Source organism: Engystomops pustulosus, chromosome 8 (assembly GCF_040894005.1).
Source record: "Engystomops pustulosus chromosome 8, aEngPut4.maternal, whole genome shotgun sequence".
Taxonomy (NCBI): Eukaryota; Metazoa; Chordata; class Amphibia; order Anura; family Leptodactylidae; genus Engystomops; species Engystomops pustulosus.
In genome coordinates, this window is record NC_092418.1 from 47018843 (window position 1) to 47046313 (window position 27471).

Consider the following 27471-nt stretch of genomic DNA (forward strand, 5'->3'; position numbering starts at 1 on the left):
ATTTTTTAACGCGTGCGTTTTTAACGATCTGAAAACGCACTTAGTGTGTGTCTTCACCCTTAGCCTCTTGGCCCAGGTGTGATCGCACTCTCTGCACACCCTCAAGTTACGTCCCTTTCAGTGCCTGCTTTCAGAAAATATGTAGTTTGTTGGGGTCTACTATAAAGTTTATGCTGTAATTTCGGTTGTATTTGTACGCATTAAAATGCTACAAAATTTCCAGAGACACCTGGCAGGGAAAGGGTTAGTGCGAAGGATAAAAGCAAACAGGTTCTTGATTGCATTGGCTTTGAAAGGGTTAAGGGCCACTTTACAGCTCTGTACATCAGTGATTGTGTGAGCCAACACCGAGTGCAGAGGTGAGGTGTTATTATATTATTATAGCCACTCTGTGAGACCGCCCCCGGTTTTGGCGGGAAATAACTTAAGAAATGAGATGTAAGTCCTCTCATATCATATTGTACTATTACTGCCCTCAGCATCTCCATGAGTATACAGCATTAGTATACAGCCTCTCCATGAGTAAAGAGCAGTGCTGGGACATGACAGGAGTGACTGCAGGTCACCCCAGGACACAGCCTCAGCCTCAGCCTCAGCCTCTCTGCACCGCCCTGTGCCTCTACGTCACACTGCAGGATCATACCAACTGCTAGCACAACACGGGGGTGCACGGACAAAGTATTTTGCCTCAATTGCTGTAGATACATGACCTCGTACGTTATAGATGTTCTCAATCATTATAACTAAGCATTGTACTTCAGTGTCACCCTGTCGTCTGCTGCGTGCTGCTCAGTAGCTAGGAGCTGGAAGGTTCCATGTGCGCATGCGGCAGCTTCCTGGACTGTAATGTGTGTGATGCTGTGAGTATATACATTGTATACATGGTGCTTGGAGGTGTGTGACTGTGTTGCATCTCATGTTATTGTATACTGATGTTCTCTGCTGTGTGTGTGCACACATCTACAACATACATTATCAGTGGGGACATGTACACAGCAGGCGCCGCCCCTCACATGCATTGTACATATTCCAGTCCAAAGGTCACCATAACTTTCCTGTACAAGTAGCTCTGACTCCCTGCACATACATTACACGGAGAGCACCTCCAGGAGAGTGCGGCCTCACAGCGGGACACCAGGTGAGCGGCACGAATAGCTGACAATCACTACACATGAATGCAGGGGTTTTCTGCTGCATTTACAGGATTTTTTGCTAACCCATTCACATTCTGCTCTGAGTCTGTGGGATGTGAAAAGACCATTTGTTGCTGAGCCTTTTACTAGTCAGGTAGGTGGATATTACCCTGAGGCTGCACTCACACGTGACACACTGATAGGGAGAAATGCGTCCTATGATATCTCCCGACCGACTTGTAATGCCAGTGCATTGTGAGACCACAGACTACATTGTGTTCGACCCATGGAAACGGACCCATGTGCAGGCCAGAGGCAGACCATAGGAGACTGCCAGCGCAGTGGATGGGAGTCTTTGCATCATAGGGAAATATGATGCAAGGAGTCCCTGACACTGTAACAAGCATTACAGTGCTGGTGCTACAGTTCGGCCGGTGTCTTAGGCCACGGTCACACATATGGCTAGGTGTCTGTCATAACACGACGCTAGCGCACAGGGGGAGGTCCTCGGCCCGAACGCGCATGCATTTCCCTGGATTGATAAGCCGATCGCATGCGTTTCTCTTGACACGTGCTCAGTTAGTTAACCTCTAAGCGCTCTGTGTCCATTATATCGGACATAGAACACTGGGCTTTAAGATATTATGCGGTATCTTATAGATATATAAGACACCGCAATACAAACGCAGTGGATGGGAGTCTTTGCATCATAGGGAAATATGACAGTCCCTGTCACTGTAACAAGCATTACAGTGCCGGTGCTACAGTTCGGCAGTCCCTGTATCATATTTCTGTATGAAGTAAGGAATCCTGTCAACTCACAGGGAGGAATTCAACAATGTGTCTCAGAATCTGCCAGTTTCTAAATCAGATTTATCATTGTGATCATAAATTCTAGAGCAGAATAAAACCATTGGTGACTACTTTAGACCTAGTTTGAGTTGGTCTAAATAGTGCACCAGGATTTTTGGTGCACAGATGATTTCCTGCAGGCCACACCCATTTGTTCTAAGACCACACCCATTTCTCAAAAGCCATGCTCCCTTAATTGGGAAAGTGCCAAAATAAGGTCTAAAAACCTTGATAAATGAGGCACTCGTATACTGGTCAAAGACTCTGAGGGTGCAGTCACACGTTGCAGTTAAAACTGCATCGCAATCAGCTTTGAGGTGGTTTTAGGTGCAGTTTTGTCAATTTAACAGGTGAAAGACATGAACTGAACGGGTGAATTTGATTTTGAAGGAGAAAGCTGTTCCACAAATACAAATCTCCTGTTGATTTGATGTCTTTCACTTGCGATGCAGTTTTAACTGCAACGTGTGAACGCTCATGGCAACCAATCAGAGATCATCTTGTATTTTCCCACAGCAGTTTATAAAATCAAAGCTGAGCTCTGATTGGTTGCCATGAGCAACTACAACAGTTTTGCTGTAAGACAATTCTGATGTACCAGTACCATAAATAAAACGTAACTTTTAATAATTACTGATATAATAAGTTCACAGTGACAAGGACGGTCCCAGTACTGTCCCTTTCAGACCCTGTTAGTCCCTAATATGTAATCCCATATTAGGGACAGGGTCTGAAAGGGACAGTACTGGGACCGTCCTTGTCAGGGCGGGAGCAATATTGCGGGGTCAGGATACAAAGCGATCGTAGGGCTTAATAGGTCCTGTACCTCCAGACCATTACCACTCGAGATGGCGCATCGAAGACTGGTGAGATCCACCCTATTATTCCTTACTGTCCGGATTAATGTTGGTCCATGGTTTTGAGATGATGCACCGTGTCATATGCTATACAGGAATGCACTAAGACACGGTGAGGTATTACTGGGGACCGTGTCAGACGAGACATATTGGAGCTCTGAACGAGCTCCCTTTCTGATGTGTTTTTGCTGACTTGATGGTTGATGCTGATACTGTTGTGGTTCACGGTGAACTTATTTTATCAGTAATTATTAAAAGTTACGTTTTACTTATGGTACTGGTACATTCTGCTGGATTTCTTACCGATTTATGGATGTATTTTTCTTGACTTGAAAAGTGAGTTAGCCAACAAGGTAACCATTTTCTGTCTTGTTCGGATTTAGAATTTTAAGACAATTCTGATAAATCTCCCCCGCAGGCTGCTTTCACACAAGCTTTCCGTTTCACAGAGTATTGACCTCTTTGCAAGAATGGTTGTAAGTGTACGCCCGTTTTGGGAGCCCCTACTTTAAAACTGACTTGCATACTACTACAAATGTATTACGTCCAACTTCTGGCATCGGCTCCACGGGGGAGACACCGGTGGGTGTCCCTTGTATATCAAAAGCCATGGACTGCTAGTACTGCATTTACAAACACAGTGCTAGCGTACTTGGCAGTCCTTACTCTGATTGCATATACATTTTAATGGAAACGCATGGGATCGTTAACCAAACTCGTTGTTTTGCATTAAAAAAAAGAAACTGCTTTCTGAGGCCCACCCCTGTATGCTAGCACCCTTAGGCTGGCACCACACATAGCGCTTTGACTTTTACAGAATTTTTGCAAAATTTCCATTTTTTAAGAATAAAATGCAAAACTTATCACAAATTTTTTTTCCCACTAACATGAAGTACAATATGTCACAAGAAAATAGTCGCAAAATTAAGTGGATATGTAAAATCATTCAAAAGTTATTATCAATTATTGTGACACATGTCAGATTCAAAAAGTAGGGCTTGGTCACGAACTGTCATCCGAGGCAAGGGATTAAAGTCCTTACCGACGTGTGACATATCTGTACATCAGCTTCCTTTATATGTAGAGGGCTCATGGGCTGAACCCTCTCCATACAAGGTGGACGTTTGCTGCATATTGCAGCAAACACTCACCAGTAACACCCACAGTCGGTGCTGGCACCAATCGCAGTTGTTAACCCTGTAAACCGTTCTAGCAAAGCTGCCGGAGGCTTTTAAATTTTGGCCACCATCTTGAATTCGATCACCACCCCATATGAATTTATCGGGAGCGGCGATCGGTTACTATGCAAGCCTTGGGTCTAACAAAGATTAACTCATTACAATGTATGATTTGCACATTGTAATAAATGTGGTAAATCATACTGTAGAATGGCACTATTTGGTAGGTACCTATACCTGTACCTATCAAAGTACCTATATACCTATATATTATGTTTGTATTATGTTTATATATGTTTACAGGCAGTCCCCAGGTTACGTACAAGATAGGGTCCGGAGGTTTGTTCTTAAGTTGAATTTGTATGTAAGTCGGAACTGTATATTTTATTATTGTAGATCCAGACGAAAATAATGTTGGCCCCAGTGACAATGTGAGTTTAAACATTTTTTGCTGTAATGGGTCCAAGGATTATCAATAAAACTTCATTACAGACACCTCACAGCTGATCATTGCAGTCTGGGACTATAGTAAAGCATTCAGAAAGCTTCACCAGAGGTCAGAGGGGTCTGTCTGTAACTATGGGTTGTCTGTAAGTCGAGTGTCCTTAAGTAAGGGACCGCCTGTATATATTATGTTTACATTAGATCTTATTCTTCACAGTTAGGAAATCATAGATATAATTAAACAGATATAGGAATGTATCCCTTACATACCTTTAAAGATAATTATTTACTTTGTCTAACTCAAGGAAGAAATATTTGACTAACTTTGAAACTGTCTTATTAACCCCTTTAGGATGAAGCCATAACTCTTGTCCTACATAAAATGCAATTAAAAGTGATAAAAGAATGATAAAACAAGCTCTCAACCAACTCTATAGACCAAATATGTTAAGCCACTTGGAAAATTGTGATGCAGAAATGATAGATTTTTTTCCCCACGTTAGGTGTCTTTCTACAAAATTAGTAAAATCTAAGCAAAACTATAGAAATATGGTATTGCTGTAATCGTAATGACCCATAGAAAATAGATAACATGTTACTTAAGGTATTTGGTGAAAAAACCATACCAGAGAGATGGACCACACGTGAATGTCCCGACACGTGTTTCGCTATCGCGCTTTATCAAAAGCGAAACACGTGTCGGGGGTCATTCACGTGTGGTCCATCTCTCTGGTATGGTTTTTTCTTCCAGTCAAATATTTTGTACTCTATAGGTGTCTTGTATGTACTGTATTCACCAAGTGATATTTGTTATTCTTTAGCTCCATACCCATATGGGACCTATTACTCTGTATTACCTACCTTTATGCCACTTACGGCGATTATTCTTGGACACATGTATTTTAAACTTCACTGTAGTCCATTCATTATTGCTTTCTGAATTTTATGTTTTTATATGTTTCATTAAAGAATGAGATTTGAGTATACTTTGGAGGTTTGACCCCTCTTTTCTTTCAAGTATTTGGTGGTAAACATTGACATTTGTAAACCGTATTCTTTTACTTTACTGTTCCTATTTATTATGCAGGTTGAAGATTGACTGATTTCCATATGGCTACACGATTGTTTGAGGGTAAGGAGCATGCATCCTATTACCAAAAATACCGTTTTTCTCCAGCACCAGAGATACAAGACCTGATCTTCAGTTATCTTAATGAAAGAGTAAGTAGAAGTTTCAGTAAAATAATCATTGTCTTATGAAAAAATGCTATTTTGGAGATTTGCAGGTAAATGAGTACTATATTGTAAATGTATCATAGCTGGAACTATTTTGATTATTTGCTGAAATATGATCATACGTCTATAAAGTCAGTATCACACTGCTTTAAATTGGAAGCATTGTAGAAGATTACTAATGGCAAACTATACTCACTGTGGCTCCATAGGACAGTCACTAGGTAACCTAAAGTTCTTGTGTTGATCTAGACAAGATACTTTTAGACCTTCCCTTTGACTGTTAAAGTCATAACAATAATCCTAATATTTATGTCTAATCTTTCTAATTCCCATAACCTTTTTATCTCACCATTAGAGCCGTTGGAGGGATCCCATGTTTAATGGTGATGGGGGCAGACAGGAAACCTTGAACAATGACCCAGATTGAAGGAATAGAAAAAAGGTTTTTGAGAAGAGATAAAAAAATGGTGGTGAAAACCCCATACAGTCAAACGGTTTATGTAAATCTACTGATAAACACACAGCTTGCTTGGGCAGATAATTATCCCACCTAGCCTGTATCAAATAACTGTGGGAACAAACCTACCTGGCCAGGGTGAATGTATTGCTCCACGATGGTCCTCTTGGCCAGTATCTTGGGGAGGAGCTTTATATCTACATTTATAAATTATATAGGGCGATCATTTTGGCACCTAGTATGATCCTTACCTGGCTTTAGTATGACTGAAAGGTAAGCAGAGAGGGCATCTGGAAAAGGAATCAAGTTCATCCTTATTCTGTCCCTCCTGGAACTGCATGAACAGTCCGGTCATTGGGAGGGAAAGCATAGGGAGTCCAAGGTGCTTCTGGTGAAAGTAAGTGCCGTTTACTTGGAGAATGCTGCCTATATGAATGGGTTTATGTCTATCTCTAATTAAAAACACCTTTGCATAAAACATTAGTAACAAAGTGTAAAATACTTTTAATCTATGATAATAGAAAAGCTTTGTGTTAAAACACTATAGCCTGAAGATTAATCTTGGTCTTAACAATTTTTGTATTTTAGATCTATATCTCAAGGTACAGTACAAGGCAACATTTCGTTGTCCAACCACCTTTTTCAAGCTTTACAAAGGTGGTTGGACACCAAAACGTGGCCACATTTTAAAATTTGATTCATTCACTTTTTGAAATTTGGAATAATGAAGCACTGTCTGTGTATTTGCACTTAATTGCATAGATAGATATCCATAGAAAAATTAAGCAGCATTGAAACAGCAAATCCGCTCAAAAAGAAAAATGGTGTTTGTTCCAAACGCAATGCTTCAGAGTGTTTTGTCATGCCAATAGCTGAAATGTAGCGTTCTGACTGGATTTGCTGTTGGAGTGCTGCTTATTTTTCTTTGGATACTTTGGAGGGACCTTTGTTGACTTGTGGGCACCCACCCTTTTATTGGTTTGTATACTTTGCTGCCTGGAAATTTCTCCAGGTATATAGATAGAAAGCATTTGCAACACCTTGTACATGAAGCTTTTGTCAAGCCTTGGTAAAGGCTTCATGTAGAAGCTGAAACGCTGCGATGTGTTTGGAATAAATCCACTTGTTTTTTCATTCCCCATATGAAGTGCTGCACAATTCTTATAATCTAGATAGATATGAAATGTTTTTGTTAACCCATTCTATTTTGTGAAAGCTAAAAGCGGTTATTTACTATCACGGGGAACGCCGGGAGCTACAGCTATACTATAAGTCTTTGGCTGCATTTCATAGGTACTATCAAATCAACTCAATCGTATGAACCTATTTTCAGTATTTACACAGTCTTTTAGTAAAATTATATGTATCCAGTAATGTGATCAATGCAGTCTTATCATTATCTTTTCAACAGAAGTTGTAAAGTTTCTTTAGCAATTCCTGAGAATATGTATTAACATGTACATCATACTGCAGCAGTGCCAACTAGCAGTCCATTTTTATTATTTACAAAAAGTAAGGGATATTTGGCTTTTGGGAGAAATTTATAGAAACCATATAAAGTTCACGCAATGATGCATAATGAAAGTTGAGAATATAAGTAGATGCATGTTGATTTTGTCATCTCAAACAATTTATTGAAACAAAAACCAACACCAGCTGGGTATATACCGATAAAATATCAATGTTTCAATAATTTCTCATTTATTTCATGCTGTTTTCAAGTCAATAAATTGTCTGCTGAGACAAGACATCCCAGTTTTTTTGAAGGGCTATCCCTCCACTCATTGAGGTGCCAGAGTGCAGAGTTACAAGCCTCTACAAAGTGACTCAGCTGATCCTGTATGTTTTCCCATAAAGTTGTTTTCTAATAATGTTACCTCAATGAACTGGTGCATTGTTGACCATTAAATTTCTGGTTCAGCAGGGGATTGTTCACAATGAAGCAATCATCAGTGTGCGATGTGGCAAAGGGACATCCTATTCTATGCCTCTCTGTAACTGCAGACACTCTGCAATACTTTAGGCTCAGGGGCCACTTCTGTCTCAAAACTTCTTGCTTGAAGCCTTGCAGTGGTGGGGTTCTGTTGATCAAATGTTAGGTGTCGTCTTGGTCTCATGATGTTTAATATCAAAATGTGAACAGAATGATGAGGAGATGCAAATTCTAATTTAAGCAGGAAATCTATTGTGCCATTCATGGATCAAGCATGCGGGAACCTCTCTATTAACCTTCAATATATACAGTGGGTATGGTGTGTGCCTTTCCTAATCAAGTCCATTCAGTTTAATTTAACACAACTGGACTCCATTTAAGGAGTAGAACCATCTTAAGGAGGATCAGAAAGAAATGGACAACATGAGTGAAATATGAGTGTCACAGCAAAACGTCTGAATACTTAAGACCATGTGACATTTCAGTTTTTCTTTGTTAATAAATTAGTAAAAATATCTAAATTTCAGTTTTTTCTGTGAAGATGGGGCGCAGAGTGTACATTCATACATTCAAAAATAAAGTACTTTATTGATATTACTAATTGGTGCCGATGAAACAAAGAGTGAAAAATTTAAAGGGGTCTGGATTGTCAGGCTCCAGGGGTAGTGGACCCACTGGATCACCACGGATGATGACATAAGCCAATACCTGGTTTACACCAGAGCCTGTCACAATGTGGATTGGAATTGTTGCGGTGTGGTACCACCAGGTCGTTCCACAGGTGCGACTCTGTTCGCGGCGGCAGCCAAGGCAAGATACACAGACGTTGAGCAGAATCGTAGTCGGGGACAGGAGCAGCTGAGGAGCATAGTCAGGAACAGAACCGGGGTCACAATTACAGCACACAATCACAATACCAGCACAGAGCATGAGTCAAGCTTTCTCTAAGGCACTAGATCCAGCAGGGTGTGCAGGAAGAGGCTGGATTATAAAGGATTCTGGGTATGGCCAGCTCCAATTAATGGTGCGCTGGCCCTTTAAATCTTCTTAAGCCCTAGGAGACAGGGACACGGTTGCAGGACCGGAAGCAGTAGTGAGGATTGGTGAGTAGGAGCTGCAGGGCGCTGGGGCACACAGAGGGGCACGGGTGGCCACGCGACCCGAGACATGGATGCTTTCCGTACCCACTGTACATGGTTAAGTCACCCATCAGCTGTTTTGTTATGAATCAAATAACTCTACCCTTGTTATTTATTTTTCTGTCTTTAAAATGTTTGAATAGGAAAACCATTCTGGGTTTTCATATTATTATTTTAGGTTATCATTGTTTGTCACTTGTTCTGTTCTATGCCTACCAACTATTTTGAGGAACTTCCTATCAGTGGCGTAACTACCGCCGTAGCAGCCGTAGCAGTTGCTACGGGGCCCGTGAGGTTCAGGGGCCCGGGGATGCACGCTCCCTGCAGTGCTTTGCCATGGCCTGGGGTAAGTGGTCCGGGGCTGCAGTGCCGGATCGTGCCCCCGGGCCCCTCCCTCTCTATGCATCTACACGTCTCCTGAGCCCGCCCGCCCACGCACCTCTTTCCAGGATCCCTGCCTGCTCATATCCTTGACCCGCCCCCCAGCCACCTCTCTGACCCGCCCCCCTCATCTCCCTGACCTGCCCGCTCATCAGCCTGCAGGGCGGCACAGTTGATTCTCTGCCCCCCCTTCCCCCGCTCGGCCCCCCTTTCCCCCGCTCACGCCCCCCCCTCCTCCGCGCGCCCCCCCCGCCGTCTGAATGCATCTGGACACCCACCTGAACACCTGCCTGAACACCCATACAGCCCCCAAACTTCCTAAAAGGTAAGTATATACAGATGTATTTATCTGTATGCATATATGTATTTATCTGTATGTATATATGTATTTATATGCATATACTGTGTACATATGTATATACAGTGTATGTGTATATACAGTGTATATACAGTGTATATGTGTATATACTGTGTATATGTGTATATATTGTATATATACTGTGTATATACGTGTATATGTGTATATATTGTATATATACTGTGTATATGTGTATATATTGTATATATACTGTGTATATGTGTGTATATACTGTGTATATGTGTATATATTGTATATATACTGTGTATATGTGTGTATATGTGTGTATATACTGTGTATATGTGTATATATTGTATATATACTGTGTATATGTGTGTATATACTGTGTATATGTGTGTATATACTGTGTATATGTGTATATATTGTATATATACTGTGAATATGTGTGTATATACTGTGTATATGTGTATATATTGTATATATACTGTGTATACATAAATATATATATATATATATATATAGAAGAGTAAAAAAGATTCCAAGCGGCACTGCTTAACAAATCCTGGTGGGTGCACGCTCCAACGGGCAGGCTACAGCCCACAGTCAATACAAATAGAAAAATAAGGCGGCACTCCAGTTTTGTGGGAAAAATCAAGTGGTTTTTATTCCCAGTTGGGAATAAAAACCACTTGATTTTTCCCACAAAACTGGAGTGCCGCCTTATTTTTCTATTTGTATATATATATATATATATATATATATATATACTGTTTATGCATATTCCGTATATATATATATGTGTAAATCCTATGTATATGTGTATATATGCATCTACTATGTATACATGTATATACTGTGTATAAATGCATTGAAGCAAATACTGTATTTTTACATGCATGTATTTATATTATATATATATGATGTGTGTTTTTGTATGTGGTAAGTATGTATGCTGTATATACTGAATGTATGTGTATATTCTGTATGTATATGCAACATGTGTGTATATGGTGTTTTTATCCTGCATGTATGTGTATATATGGTCAGTGTATACTGTATTTGTGTATGTATGTATATATATATATTTATATATATATGTGTGTGTATTGTAAATGTATTATATGTATATAATGTGTATACTGTATTAGTTTGTATATACTCTGTGTATTAGTGTATAAATGTATATGAGTGCATAAATGTGTGTATAAGTGAATGCTTGTATGTATAAGGGTGTGAGTATACGAGAGTAGAACTTTATGTGTGTATATAAAGGTGTGTATATATCAGTGTATAAATGTGTGTAATTGTATAAACATGACTGTATAGGGGTACCTTCCCAAGAACATATTGGGGATGTATATCTGGCCGCAGATTTGCTGCCGGATATACTTCCCCCATAAGCTTCTATACGCCAGGTCTCGGCACGGTGAGCACAACGAGTACTCACTGTTTTGAGCAAAAGAGAGAGAGCGTGCTCCATCTATGGCCGTAAGAACGACCATGCGGCTCTATTCTCTATGGAGAGGGGAGGGGTGAGCTGCGCTCACCTCTCCTCCTCTCCAGCACGCCCGACGTGTGCCTGCCATATATATATTTTAAGGGGAAGGGGGGCCCCATGCAGAAATCTGCTATGGGGCCCAGCCTCTCCTAGTTACGCCCCTGCTTCCTATATAAAGTGTATTTGCCAATTGACAAAAAATGCAGTTCCACCAATTTTGGATGGACTTCACCAATTAACGCTTAGGCCCTTTTTTGATTTTGCTTTTTAATTTTTCACTCCCCACATTAAAAAATCTATAACAATTTTTTTCTCAATGTAAAGAGCTGTGTAAATTCTTGTTTTGTGCGCCTTGTAGTGAAGGTATTTAATATTCCTTGCTGTGTACTGGGAATTGGGGAAAATATTCCAACTGACATGAAATTGGTGAAAAACCACATTTGAGCCATTTTCTTGTCGACTTTGTATTTATTGCTTTCACTGTGTGGCCAAATGACTTGTTTTCTTTATTCTTTAGGTTGCGGGGATACCAAATAAAAAAAAAAAAAAGTGAAAACCTTCTGTACAAAAAAAATTCTTTGTTTCACCATCTTCTGGCTCTAACATGTTTTTCATACTTTGCTGTACAGAGTTGTGTGACATGTACTGTATATACTGGCGTATAAGACTACTTTTTAACCCCTTAAAATAATGGCTACAGTGGGGGGTCGTCTTATACGCCGGATATACGGGGGCCGCACTGTGTGAGGTGTTTTTTTTCCCCGTCAGCGCGCAGAGAGCCGCTTCCTGGGACCGCCGCACATGCGCGGCAGTCCGCCTCTCACAGTCATTAGAAGAGGCTTAGTACGCGCTGACGGGGCGGCTCGCTGTATGCTAATGCAGCCGCCCTGTGACAGCGGTCGGCGTCACAGAGCTGGGGGTCACAGGCGGCACTTACAGAAGCATGTCGGATCTTCATTAATATCGCAGCTTACAGTTATGATCACCAGGCACTTGCTCTCTTGTTTGTTTTGCAAAGTTTTAAGCAGACTTTTTTTCATTTGGGAGAGGGGTAGTCTTATACAGTGAGTATATACCAAATTCTATATTTTTAGGGCAGAAGTTGGGGGTCGTCTTATACGCCCAGTCGTCTTATACGCCGGCATATACGGTAATTTTTTGTGGGATGAGCTGTTGTTTTCTTTGCTATCATTTACTGTACAACCTTTTAATCACTTATGAAAAAAAATGTATATGTTACAAAATGTTTAAAAAGTGGCAACTCTGACTCATGGGCCCTATTTTAAATTATGTGACTAAATGCCAAGAATAACTGTTGATGATATTTTGATAGATTGGACAATTTGGGACATTATGAAACTATCTTTCAGACCCCCTAGGGTACGTTAACTCTAGGTTGTCTGATTGATCTTACCATTTTTACAGTATTCCAGTATGTAAGGATATTACATATAACCTTTTACAATGTAACAGATGGTTTTAAACTACACAGCCTCGGGCCTTACAAAGACACAAGGCTGTCATGGCGAAATATCGTCTTTCTTTGATGTGCGACGATCTCTGCCAAGATGGTTGCTGCAGGTGTTACCAGTGGGTGTTTGCTGCATTTGTTACCAGTGGGTGTTTGCTGCAATATGCAGTAACCACCCAACTTCTAAAGAGAGGGTTCAGCATGATTCTGATGTAATCTCACTGCAGCTGAGGAAGTTTCAGCGTCCTCCCACGCTGAAACTGGAAATGCTCTTTGCACACTGTAACAGCCCGTGAAGTTGCAGCAGAGAGACACTCTGGTAACATCACCTGGAGCCATTCGGGCTCATAAGCAAAATTTTCAAAGTTGTACAAGGAAGGATTTCCACAGTCATGGTGCCGAGATCTATGAGTAAATGCCCACTGGTTTGTCATGCTTTATTATGATGGTAGATTGCCTTTAATACTTTAAAAAAATAAGAAAACTTGGCATAAAAATGTCTTGCATGTCCATATTCTGACACACATAACTTTTTCATACTTTAGTGTGTGGAGATGCGAAATGGTGAAAAAAATGTAACTAAGTTTTTGTTAATTAAAAAAAATGTGTATAAAATAATTTCATGCACCCTTAGGTACTTGAACCCAAGGGGTCTCACTTACACCCTATATTCATATACAACTGTACTGCAGTATTAATTCAGCAGTTTACCACCACATACAGGGGAGGAATTGGGTATCAAACTAAGAGCATTTTGTCATTTAATTCATTGTGAATATGTATTCTGAACTGTTCGTTGCTATTTTAGGTGAGGTAACCAATTTCTGTTTAGTAAGCACCCAGACGGCAGGGTTTATGTTATGTTTTGTTTATCTGCTGCCATTGAACACTGCTGTTGGAGTGGATAAAACGCAACATTTGCACTGATAACCTTGGAGTCTGTGTCATTGCCAACCACCAAGCACCCCCATATTAACCTGCTGTTAATTTTTAGCATATTTTGTTTTCTTATGCGAGCTCCCATCTTCTCTGCATGTCCCACCACTCCTGATCAGTTATGATCACATACAGTGCCCCCTTTAATTCATTCATTCATTAATACATTGTCCAGTAGGGAAATAAATATAGTTCTGATCAGTATCTTTTTTACTGCCCATTTATTGTATGATTTCAAAGTTATACATTAAAGTAAAAGCGTATCATTTTAGGTCTCTGAAATGACTTGATTTTATTTCCTAGTAAAGCAAAAATGGTAAAGCTTTAGCAATTTTATTTGAAGTAACATCTTTCAATCCAAATTACAGCAGTTCAAAGACCAGAACTGACATTGACAGCCTGCACTAGTGGAAAAAAGTCTGTTCCCTTTCTGTCAGTGATGTTTGTTTTGTTGCTTGGCAATGAATGCTGGAAAAAGTGCATTTGGCATAATCGTCCAATGTACTTTACTGTAGTCATATATCGAAGAGCACATAAAATGTCAACTCTACATCAAAGAGGATGGTGAACTGAAATAAAGAATATTTTTTCACACCGTGGATGCTCATTATACTTAGGGCTCTTTCACACTGGCGTTTTTTTTTCACATCATTAATTTTTCACTAAACCCATTCTGGCTTATGGACACATACAGACTGTTTTTCTCTTCCTGGCTTCAGTGAATTTTCACTGATGCCTCACTGAACCATTCTTTTCAATGGGGTTTTTCACACTTCGTTTTTTTTGCATTCATCTAATGTTGTCGGTGAATACAAAAAGGACGGTCTTCTAAATTTTTTTTCAACTGATCAGTGGAGAGAACGTTTAAAAAAGCAAGTTGCTGATTGGTTGGTGATTAAACTACCACGGATCACAAGAACGGTGGTTCATCGTACCCCAAAAGAAAGGAGTAGCCAGTCACACATTCGCTCTGCTATATGGAACTGACGGAGATAGTCGAGTTTGGTGCATGGCTATTTCCATCAGCGCCAAAGAGATAAATAATACTGCTGGACACATGCATGACTGGCAGCTCTGTTCATCTGGGGTACAATAGGAGTATAACATTCTCATGATCTTTGAGGTCCCATCACTGAGACCCCCACCAGTCAGCTAGTGACCCCCTGACGTCTTTGGTGGCTAACCTATTGCATGGGTTCCGAAGATAGCACTCAGAGCCCCCTCTTTTTTTTTTTTTTTTTTCTTTTCCAATTGTATTTTTATTCAAAGTTTTTCAAGTTACACACAGATACAGAAAAATCAATACAGTAAACATTTAAATGAATCTGTGACTGGCAGTATGTTACTACTTTTCAAGGGTCCCATTTTAAGAGGGAACAATGCAATAGGCATATAGAAGATATAGAACGATACACAAATCACATTTACATTGGTACTTTCAATAACAAATTGCAACATAACTGAGACAAAGAACATTTTACATTGACAGACATGGAGAAGAAAAAGGAGGAGGGGAAAGGGGGTGTAATTTCAGCGATCTAGTTTCCTCTGCTGGGCCCAGTAAGTGTCTCACAGCTCCCATACCATATTAAAGGTGGGGACAGTATTGTTCAGTGATGCTGTCAGACTTTCCATGACAACGACCCCTTGAACCCTAGCCTGGAGTTCCAGCAGGGTCAGTGGAGATGTCCGTTTCCAGTGGCTCAGAGCCCCCTCTAATGGCATTCAGTCCTTCAACTAGTACAGAGTTCATCATACAGGACTTATTGGGCCACATTCATTATTTATTCCATCAAATCTTGCACATAAATACATGTGAAAACACATGAAAAAATTTAAAGAGATGCAAAATGAAAACCAGACTGACACAGGAAAATCCAAATGTCTAATGTGGGAGGTGTTCAATATCTTTAAACTATAAGTATGCTTGGCGTTTTCAATGAGTACAAAAAATGGTGCATAATATTAATTAGTTCATTAGTGCAAATGTCATAAGGATACCCAGGAGACAGAGAACATAGAATAGCAAAGCGTAAACATAGGCTAGGCAGTTTTAAAATTCACCATATTTAATGGGGAAGAGGACTCTAAAATAATCTACAACCATTTTTTGCAGATGCGAACAAGTGGATCTATGTGAATGCACAATATATCTTTTGAAATTTGAATTTCCAAAGAACAATATATATATATATATATATATATATATATTTTCTCAATACTGTAAATCTTATTTCTTCTATTTTCCAGTTAAACAAACCATATGAACTTGCCGTGGATGTTGGCTGTGGAACAGGACAGAGCACAAAAATTCTGTCTCCACACTTCAAAAAGGTTTTGGGAACGGATATTAGTGAAGCCCAAATTGAGGAGGCGGCAAATGCGCTTAAACTTCCAAACACAACATTCAGGTGAGGACTTTTGAAAAAATATTACTGTGATGGCTTCGTTAGTTAATTACAGGCGGTCCCCGGGTTACGTACAAGATAGGTTCCATAGGTTTGTTCTTAAGTTGAATTTGTATGTAAGTCGAAACTGTATATTTTATAATTGTAGATCCAGATAAAAACATTTTTGCCCCAGTGACAATTGGAGTTTCAAAATTTTTTGCTGTAATGGGACCAAGGATTATCAATAAAGCTTCATTACAGACACTTTACAGCTGATCATTGCAGTCTGTGACTATAGTAAAGCATCCACAGAGCTTCACGAAAGGTCACAGTAACCTGAGGGGTCCGTCTTGAACTAGGGGTCGTCTGTAAGTCGGGTATCCGCCTGTACATTATCAGGGCTGTATTTGCCAAATAGCCACTGGGGATACTGTGGCTATTGCTTCTAGTCTTGAAGGTATAGTATATAGCAGTGGGAATACAAAGGTTAGTATTCTGACAGAGTGGGGATGCTTAATGTTAAGGGCAGCGTGAGCTCTAATTATGGTCCTGGTGCCATCTAATGTTGTTAAAAGTTAAAGATGTTATATAATAAGATATAGAATTTCTACAGAGCCGCTCCAGCTGAAGAAGTACCAGTAGATGATGCCTCTGTGGATCTTCTAACCGCGTGTGCTGCTGTCCATTGGTTTGACATTGTAAAGTTTCTGAAAGAGGTAAAATGAAAATTTGATATGGGTAAGAAAAATGACTCCCTTTGATATCTTTCAGAAAAGGATAGCTTATACATTTTTCTGCATTACACTGTACCTTGGTAAGTCTGCCGTAAATGCACAAGATTAATCTCTGCTCTGTGCACTTGATGTAAGAAAATCTTCAGTATGATAACCTTTAAAGAAATTTTACTGTGGGCATTCAGAGGCTTTTTATAAGCTTTATTTCTACACAAATGCATTACTCAATGAAAAGAATGTTGGCTGAACAACTCTGTAAACCTATGAATCTAGACTGATGTAAGAATAAAATATTATCAAAGTTGCTGTAAAATTTTAAACACTATATCAAGCTACAAACCCAACTTGGCAACTCATGTCCCATTAAAACTTTTCAACTACATTAAACCCATGCTTTTTTCTTCCTGCCAATTGTGGAGATGTTGACACGATATTTGGCAATTTTCAATGTTTAGATTTTATCTTGTACCTAAAAAATTATATATATATTTTTTCAGAATCAAATTCTTTAAAAGAAAATCTCAAAATCATTACTGTTTTACACAGATTTTGCACCCCAAATTTCTTTCATGCGGTCTGATAAAATGTTGGTCTATAAACCGTTTTCTTCTTTATTTTCTTTTTCAAAAGACTTGTCTTGTACAACTTCATAGTGCATCTGAAATTATCACCTTTTATTGTTCAAGCAAAACAGTCAGTCCCTAAGTCTGTCACTGCCTAGTTTACACAATGATTTAGATAGAAAAAGATAGAAAAACTTGTTCTCAAATTATTTCAAGAAAAAAAACCCTTATAATTCATTTAAAATGCCCGTAAAAAATCATAGGGGTAAAATGCCAAACAGTGAAGCTAGCAGGTTTCATTGCTATTCCCCAGGTTGAGTACATAATCACAAGCCACATTTAATCCATTAGTCTACCAATAGTTTGTTGGAACTAGGCAGTATACACCAATGGATAAGCTTAAGCTTTAAGATAAAGCAACATGTTACTTGACTAGGGTCAAGGACCCATGAATGGAGACAGCCTGATGGAGCACTGACAACAACATAAGACTAAATAGGGTAATAAGAGTTCAAAAACAAAATTAAGAATATCAAGACTTGGAAGACACTGTAATGGCAAAGCTGAAATCACAAGTCCATGGGTAGGCCTCGCATACATACAGGAGAAACCCATCAGCCACACACAAAACCCTAGCCACATGACCAGAAGACACCAGTGTCAGGAAATTAAAACCAGGAGATACTAGAGGAAGCATCAAGGGTCAGAAGGGTCACCTTAAAGAATTGAGTAATAGCTTAGATACAAAAAACTAGGAACTAACAGAGGCAAAAGTAATTCTTGTTGCTGCTTTTGGTCACCAGGGAGAGCCAAGCATTGCACATGGCTCGCAGCTGGATCGGCATAGTGACAGTGATACGCCTTTCACAGCAGTGATGCACATGTGTGAGAGAGAGACAATCGGCACTCGCCAACTCTAATTGTTTTGGGTTTAAGGGGAATGATTCATTTAGGGGTGCCTGGTTTTCATTGGGAAAAGACATGTTTATATATATTTTTTTTTAATTAATTTATATAGATTTTTCTCTATGGGAAAAAATTAAGACATCCCCTGAAAATAATCTCTTACTTATGATATACAACAATAAAAGATCCTCTTATTTTCTGGTAAATACATTAGTGTGAAAAATGTCTCAGCCTGCACCTTTTTTACACTATAAATAAGGCAACTCATAATTTATAATACAAGAATATTTGAAAGAATTCTTTACATTAAGTGTAGTAAAACTCTGAAATGCCCCATCCAGAGAGGTAGAAACGGCAGGAACCATGGCAGGATTTAGGCCGAGATTGTTCTGTGTTCTGTGTTGATCAATGGGATCAATGCTTATACTTATTCCTTGATTGAATGTTGCAGAAGGTCTCATAAAGTTCTTGATACAAGCTACAGGATGTGGGCTGATGGTAGTTAAAGGTAGATCCAGGAGTATTCTAACTTGCCACATTAGGAGTTGGGAAGTATAGGATACATACACTGGAGATCAAAATTAGAGAACATTATGTGATCAGTGAGTTTTTCAGAAATGTCTACTGATTTGATGGATTTTTTTGTAAGGGGTAAACCATGCCACATTATTTTACAAAATTACCAAAGTATAGTACAGCAATAACTGTAGCACAGAGAAAGATTGTAATTACATTTTCTATAAGCTACAACAATCACCAACCAGTAAGAAGTTCACAGGCCTTTGCTTTGAATGACACATCTTCAACCACAGAACATCACTGGTCTCTCACACTACTCTGGTGTGATTTTGGTCAATTCTTTTTCCAGTCTTTTCCACAATTCTGTGACTGTTGTGGGTTTCCTGGCCATAACGTTGTCACCAAGGATTTTCCAGAGGTTTTCTATTGGGTTTAGATCAGAACTCTGGGATGGCCATTTTATTTTTTGAATGTTTTCTGTTTCAATGAACTATTTAGAAAAAATGTAGTACTCACCGATAAAAACATCAATCTTCCTTATTGCATTCCTTTAAAAAACATGAATCCGGATAGGATAGGAGCAGGGGGCAGACGGGATGAGAGACAGACGTTTTGCGAGTGAATGCAATCTCTCAAGCTCATGAGCTTTTTTAAATATTTGCTATGAAATTTGGACTATGTTAAGCATCATTTGAGCACCGCCGGTTTTCCATTTTAAACAGTCTGTATGGATTTTTCAATCCCATCAAGCAATTTGCTTCCTGAAAAGAGGGTGCAAAACGGTGCAGGGATAGTGCCACTATACTTACCATTCTTGCTTTGCTTTGTTTCATGGAACTACCTGTTTTGCTGTGTGACAGGGGTCATTAGCCTGCATGAAAATTGCTGGCAGATTGGGTGATGAATTAAAGGAAGGGACCACTTGCATTCACTCTGCTATGTAACTGTATGAGAGATCCTACTCCTGCTACAGAAAAACCTTCACCAAACCATGACACTGCCTCCACCACCTTTCACTGATTTCTTTACTTTGGGTTCAGTCTTTACCTAGTTTTTTGACAAACATAATGGTTCCTATCACACCCAAATACATTTGCTTTCATTACTAAACTGAACTGTGGGTGGGCTGCTTCTCTGTCCACACCACATGCTCCTCAGTAAAGATGAGTAGTATTTTGATTCTTTCTGGTAATGAGTGTTTTGGTCACTGCAGATTGGGCTTTCAGTCCAAATGCTCTTAAACGTTGAGATACTGTTTGATTAGACAGATCCTTACCCTGTGTAGTAATAATAATAGGTTTATTAATAATAATCTTATTATAAAAGACCTTTCTATAAAGACATTTTATTATGTGCTTTAGAATATTTACAATTTATGAAATAAACTTCAAATACTTCTATTTTACCCTTGTTAGGGCATATTCATGTAGGACTTCACAATGACCTTGTCTTTTAGGAAATTGTGTATTGTTCTCTAATTTTGATCTCCAATATAAGATAATTGGTGTCCGTCCATTAGTGGTTTTACCCATCTTCAAGATCATGGATCAACACTGAATGAGAGTGGACATTATGGGCTTGTGTTTTTTCAACCTTTAATAAATTTATTAAACATTGTTATTTCTTTATACCGTTTTAATTATTTTATTTCTGGAATTTTCTTTTTACACTTTTGATTTTATAGCCATAATAAAATATGTATATTTTCCAACATCTGCTTGAAAGTTGAATCCTAGTGTTTTATGTGGATGAGCTCTGCATTGCAATTATGTGCAACTGAACTTTTCCAGGTTGACCGGATTCTTAAACCTGGTGGATGCCTTGCATTTTTTTCATACCTTCCGCATATGGAAGTGCACTACAAAGACAGATCAGAGCAGATGACCAAGGTTTTTTCTGAGGTCAGTACTTAACAATTCAATACAATTATTTATTGTTCCATACTTATTCTGCTTACAGTCTTGTTACTAAAGGTTACTGAGGTGCATGCAGTTTTCTATTCACAGTGATTCATACACAAAGCATAAGAAAGGAAATATCATAGCATATGCCAGTACATTTCTTTGTAAGAAATTTCATTCTAGAAGCATTGCTTAAAGGGGGAAAACAGCCCTTATGGAGCACATATGGCTTAGTAATACACATCCATAGGAACTGCGTGTGGTCCTGCACCACCATTTTTCTATAGAAACTGAATGCATAAAGTATTGTCATACTATGGGTAATGTTTGTGATAATATCATATGGTGATTAATATAGGACTTCACAATAATAATTATAAACAAAAACATGTGCCCAGTAACATCCTCGTTGTGAAATTATGCGGACAGTGATATTGGAGAAAACCATCTTGTAAATAAAAGGCATTTTAAGAGATACCATCATTTTGTGAATCTTGGGAGGCTACTTTCTTCTATACTTTTGTACATTTGAATTGGCTTCATTTAATTTCCCATGCAATGTACTGGGAAACTGTGGTTTGTTTATACTGCTTCATCATGGAATCCAAATGACACATCCCTATAGTTCATTGTTCAGTACGGTTACAGAGCTTTGAAAGGTCTGAATACCTTTTAAAAAGACAAGTGTAAAAAATTTTGCTTTTTTACCACTTTTTGACACCTGTACTTTTTCATATTTTGGTATAACATGTCATTATTTGCTGTAGTGTTTTACTGATTACAACTCTCTTCACTATTGGTTATCAGCAGGTTGAGAAATCTCTCATAATCTTTTTCAGGTTGAAGATGTTCTGAGCAAATATCAACATGAGAAGGTGCATCATGTGAAAACCGCTTATAAGGAAATTTTTGACTCCATTCCCTATACAGACAAAGTAAGGTATGTACATTTTAATAGATCTTTTTCATTTTTAAGCACAAATTTAAAGGAAACCTTTCACTATTCAAGCAACTGGGGTTATGGTCCTACATTTTTTTTTCACATTAACTGTGTCTGTGGTGGTGGTTTGGCGATTGAAACTGGTAAAAGCAGCAGTGATTCAGTGACAGATATCTGCATAGGACAGATAACATTAGTACACCTCACTGCACGGTGGAGTCATCCTGAATTCAAAGCATTTGCAGAGAAGTGAGGTATACTGGCCCTAAATTAACTGCGCAAGGTGCATGCAGCGGTGGTCCGGAACACACTCAAGTCACCGGACCCTTGCAACCTTTACCATAAACCTGCTGATGTATTCCCTTTCAGTGTTCTTACCAATCTTGACTGTAGGTATAGATAAAATTCAAAAAGCTATTATACAGATTTTACAGTGGATTTTAGGGAAGGAGGAAAGTGAAGAAAGAAAATGCAAAAATGAAGTTGGCTGTGTCTTTTAATGGTTAGTAGCTGACACCCACTTTTGATGTCACAGCACAAGCATATTTTATTTTAACTTCTGTCTCATTGGGCAGGAAGTAGTTCTAAGTGAAGTAAACTCAACCTACAGAATTTATAGCTGTAGCTTCTGTGCAAAATCAATAATGTATGATCTGTGCAATGCTGGTGGAATATTAGCGACTAGAAGATAGTTATTTACTACGGAAAGTATAATATGTGCTGCGACTTTGGATTTTTGCTTTGTTGGATTTTGATATATAGATTGTAATGGATTGTAATTGAGATATTATATTGCAGGAAGCATGACATGGCTACAAAGACTAAAATGCCTCTAGCAGACGTCATTGGCCTTATTCAGACCTTCTCCATGTTCCAGACTTATCGTAGACTTGAACCTGAAAAAGCTAATGATTTCATAAAAACAATAGAACAAAGGTAAGATCAGTGAAGTATTCTTTTATATTTTTTAATATTACCCTGTATAGCTGTACAGCCTGTAATACAAGTGATAGCATGCATTTAGGATATGAAATAGAAATATGAGGCTCATCTTTTTAATCTTTAAAACTAAGGTACAGTAGGTTTCCAGGGAAATAATCAGGAGACAAGAAATTACTAGTCGTGCGTACCAAGCAACAAGGGAAATTCTGCAACCTACACGTAGAAATTGAGATATAGGAAGAAGCATGAAGATGTTCATATGTTCATTTCCGTTTCCAATACAACACATTCCACCCTTGGTTGTACTTTATTACAGTTCTCAAGTGTTGTTTTGCAGTATTTATGCAGTTGTAGTTTGATTTTGGCTTCTGGCATCAAAAATATCTGGTCCCTCAGGTCCAAAAGATCAGGGCCCTTATCATCTCTATTATGTTCTTTAGATTCCATTTTATTCCTTTACCATGAAGAGACACCGTATAAACTCCATGTAGCCTTTTAAACTCCTAACATTGACTAAGTATAATATACTTATTTTGTAAGTAAAGCTTTATATCTCCTTTGCAGTTGTAGTGAGTTGGTGACAAACAACATTGAGCCATTTCTCTGCCTGTGACCTAAGAGCAGTACTACTAGTACTGGGGGCATCAACACAAGTAACGTCTGGTGGTGTATAAGGGTGTCAAACAGAAGCTTTCATGTCCATTTACATTTTTGTATAATGCAGGCGGTCCTCTACTTGAGAACACCCAACTTACAGACGACCCCTAGTTACAAACGGACCTTTGGTAATTGTTAATTTACTGTACGTTAGCCCTAGGCTACAAACAGCTGTAACTGTTATCAAAGATGTTCTTGTCATAAGAACCAGGATTAACAATTAACATTTTTTAAATCCAACATTTCCAACATATCCAACATTTTTCAAATCCAATTGTCACAGAGACCAAAAATAATTTGTCTCGAGTTAAATAAATATACAGTTCCGACATTAGGGCTAACCCTAACCTACAGAACCTATACGTAACCCAGGGACTGCCTGTATTTTATTCTATTCTTGAATTTACTGTATTTTTATGTAAATGTGCGCTATTAAATATTAGCTAAATTTGGGTCCTTCATCTTCATGTATAAACACTACTATATTAGCCAGATAGTTGCTTCTGGCCTTCTTCACTACACTGCTGAACACAGCAACAGCATCTTAAGATCAAACTATAAATGTATGCTTTGCTTTTAACTTGTGCCGATTTCTGGCAACTCTATTATTTGACTCCTGACATGGAGAGAAAGTAAGTCTTAATTTTGCTTAATGTTACATTTCATGAAAAACTCCTCATCTCTATAATTTGCTAAGCGTAGATGTAGTTAAAATAAAATGTAATTTTAGCTAGTGATAGGTTGAATTACCATATTCTATGCTAAAATGCCTTTGTCTGCATTCTGAATTATTCCTGTACTATATAAAACTTTATTTCAGATTATATGGCTCCCTGCCAGCAGCTTGTGGTGATTCCCATGGGTCTTGGTCTCCTCATGCATTCTTCCTCTACTCCACACCATCCCCCTCACTCCCCTGCCTGCTCATTGCACATGACAGGAAGTGGGGAGGGGCGAGGGAGTTGGATGAGTGTGAAGGAGAGGAGAAAGACTGTGTAGCTTACCTCTCCCTCATCTAGAACTCATCACAAGCTCCTGTTAAAGATAATGTGAAATACTGTTTTATAAAGTACTGAAATGATTCATGATGATGACAAAGGCATTTTTAAAATCACCATAGCATAGGCCTGTCACAATCTAAAATTTATATTCATGGTGACAGGTTTGCTTTACATATGCTCTGTGTAAAATAAACAGTTTTGTTAATTACATCAAAAGGTTAAGAGACCAACTTATGTGACTCTTAAATGTGACCCACAACCACATCCTCCACCACTCTTTCTGAGATGGCTGCTTGAACCTTCTCCGTCCTCTTTTCTCTTTAAGAATTACATAAAATGTCCCATTAACCCCTTCGGGACTTTTTCAAATCTGCCCTGTGTCACTATGAATGGTTATAGCTTTGGATTGCTATAAAAAAAAAATATAGGGGATTTTGAGATTGTTTTCTCTTGACACATTGTACTTCAAATTTGTTTAAAAATTGCAATGATATCTTTTTGTGTTTAGTTATGAAACAAAATTCTGCAGAAATTCTGAAAAATTCTTTATTTTCAAAGTTCTAAATTCTCTACTTTTGATGCAGATTGTCAAATAAATTCATAATTTACTTTTCCTAAATGTCTGCTTTATGTTGGCATGGTTTTTTAAGATTCTACATATTTTACTAGAATGTAATGAGGATCAGAATTTGGGTGCCATTTTTCAAATTTTTTTTGAAAATCACCAAAACCTGTATTTAGATGGACCTGCTCCACTTTTAATTGACTGTGAGAGGCCTAAATAATAGAAATACATGTAAATTACCCCATTATGGAAACTTCACCCCTCAACATATGAAAAAGTGCTTAAGAAGTTTGTTAACCCTTTAGGTGTTTTATAGGGGTTAAAACAAAATGGAGGCGTGGCCTACATATTGTAATATTTTTTGACAATACATTCATTTTGGGTGGAAAATTAAACATTTGCAATGGATTAAATTAAAAAAGGCTCCACAAAGTTTGATATCCAATACCTCCCGAGTACACTGATACTCTATATGTGGTAGTAACCTACTGTATGGGCGCACGGCCGGGCATAGAATGGAAGGAGGCAAAATCCAGAGCAGATTTGCAGGCTATAATTTTTTTTCTTTTTTTAATGTGGACCTATAGGGGCTTATTTCTTTTGCCACATGAGATGCACTTTTCTAGTATATAATTTTGGGGCATCTATAATTAATTGGTGAGATTTTATTAACTCTTTGTTGTTGGAGAAAAAAATAATAGTCAATTTTTAGGAAGATTTTTTTTGGGGGGGTGTTTGGGCCATTTACCACACCATAAAAATAGTATATTATTTTTATTCTATGGGTCGCCACGATCACGAAAATACCTCATTTATATATATTATTAATATTATTTTTACTGAATTAAAAGTAATTTGGAGAAATTCTTGTTCACTTTAGGATCACCATCTTTAATATGCATAACGTTTTTATTTTTCAGCTGACAAATCTGGTTAAGGGCTTATTTTTGCGAGAAGAGTTGTTCTTTTTAGTGGTCTTATTTTAGAGTGCTTAACTTTTTTTTTATCACCTTTAGATCATTCTTTTTAAAGGTATTAATTAGAAATAATTTTTTTTCGGAAAGTTTTTTTGCGTTTTTTTTTCCCCAGAGCTTACCCAAATGGTTGTCTGATGTCAATGAAAGTGTAGGGATTTCAGCCTCATCAAGACACTTCAGGAAGGTGCATGCCATGATAATTCGTTTAGGTGGACAGGTAAAAAGGTTGAAAAAGTTAAACGTCACAATAGGGGTGGGGGACATCAAGAAAAAAAAGCTCCTTAACAGGAAAACTCAAGAAAAAGGCTTAATTTCTACAATTTCATTGCATTTGGATTTTTTTTCCAGCTTCCCAGTACACAGCATGGAATATGAAATGCTATCACTAGCAAGTACAATTTGTTACACAGTAAACAAGATAAGGAGTGAAAAATGGAAATGCAAAAGACGAAAATGGCCCGGTCCTTAATGGGTTAAGGCACCTCCTTTCCCTTAAACTGACATATATAAATGAAATCGTAAACATGTTAGGTATTATTGCATCCCAATCCAGATCTACCAAAATATAAAAAGGATTATTCCTAGTGGTGAACCTTGTAACAGAAAATAGTGCCCTAATGTCCAAAATGCCACGTCTTCACCATTTTCCAAGACCTAAAGAATGAAACAAAATGTAATCAAATGGCCTTACAGTCACCATTTTTGCAATGAAAGTGTCAGCCCACTTTGCAAAAAAAAAAGACACCTTACACAGCTCCATACACCACAGTATGTAAAAGTTATTGGTGTCAGTATATGGCAATACTAGGATTTTTATTTTTTGTACAAAAGGTTTACATTTTTTACAACAAGTAAATTTGGTATCTTTTTCAATTTACCGAAAAATAAAGGGTTGGTGTAATATGGAGAGCACAGTGAAAACACAGATATGACAAGAAATGTGGAAATGTCACCACTTTCTATCACACGGAATGTAATATTAAATCCTGACACTAGGAAGCAGAAAACAAGCACTCACAAAATTGTGCACAGAGCAATAAAAAGTTGAAAGTGAAAGATGGACACGAAAAAGGGCTGTGGTGTTAATGGGTTAAAGGGAATATTTGTGCAATATTTTTGATACAGTCAGGAGGAATGATGCATGTACAAACAGTACTTTATTTTTTATCCCCAATGTCTGAAATTCCTCAACTACACTTTATAAAATATTATCTAAATAATTGAATGACAGATCTTCACTTTGATGAACTACTAAATTTTTACCTTTATGTTTTTAAGGTTCCTGGAAATTATGGAAGTATCCTGCAATGAAACAGAAGTTGAGGTCTGGTTCAAATATGTTCTTGTACTGGCTTCTAAGCCAAAGTAACATCAGCGTTACAACCGAACATAGTGTTCTTTAAAGTATTCATTAAAAATTAACCATATAAATTCAACTTTTAAAATAATGATATTGCTCTCACTGCACTCATTATACTGCATTGATTTCTTTACAGTGATTTCTTTTAAAATAAAATATTTTTTTTATGGCACCAAATTTCA

The 27471-nt window shown here is 38.1% G+C and overlaps 1 protein-coding gene across 4 annotated transcripts; it reads left to right on the plus strand.

Annotated features, from left to right (window-relative positions):
* Positions 1-580: 580 nt before the first annotated feature.
* Positions 581-27471, plus strand: LOC140075239 (putative methyltransferase DDB_G0268948). 4 transcript variants are annotated; one of them, XM_072120851.1, is made up of 8 exons: positions 581-713; positions 5552-5685; positions 16085-16245; positions 16838-16940; positions 20737-20847; positions 21687-21787; positions 22586-22723; positions 27208-27471. In XM_072120851.1, the coding sequence occupies exons 2-8, from the start codon at positions 5575-5577 to the stop codon at positions 27296-27298; spliced, it is 816 nt and encodes a 271-aa protein (XP_071976952.1). In that variant the 5' UTR covers positions 581-713; positions 5552-5574; the 3' UTR covers positions 27299-27471. The 4 variants fall into 4 exon arrangements, with proteins under 4 accessions (XP_071976952.1, XP_071976951.1, XP_071976950.1 ...); XM_072120850.1 differs by lacking the exon at positions 581-713 and adding an exon at positions 725-860; XM_072120849.1 differs by lacking the exon at positions 581-713 and adding an exon at positions 939-1138.

Coding starts and splice junctions, on each gene's coding strand:
- LOC140075239 (XM_072120851.1), top strand. CDS start 5,575: ATGGCTACACGATTGTTTGAGGGTAAGGAGCATGCATCCTATTACCAA. Junction 16,246..16,837: donor CTTCCAAACACAACATTCAG/GTGAGGACTTTT, acceptor GAATTTCTACAG/AGCCGCTCCAGCTGAAGAAG. Junction 21,788..22,585: donor CCCTATACAGACAAAGTAAG/GTATGTACATTT, acceptor ATTATATTGCAG/GAAGCATGACATGGCTACAA.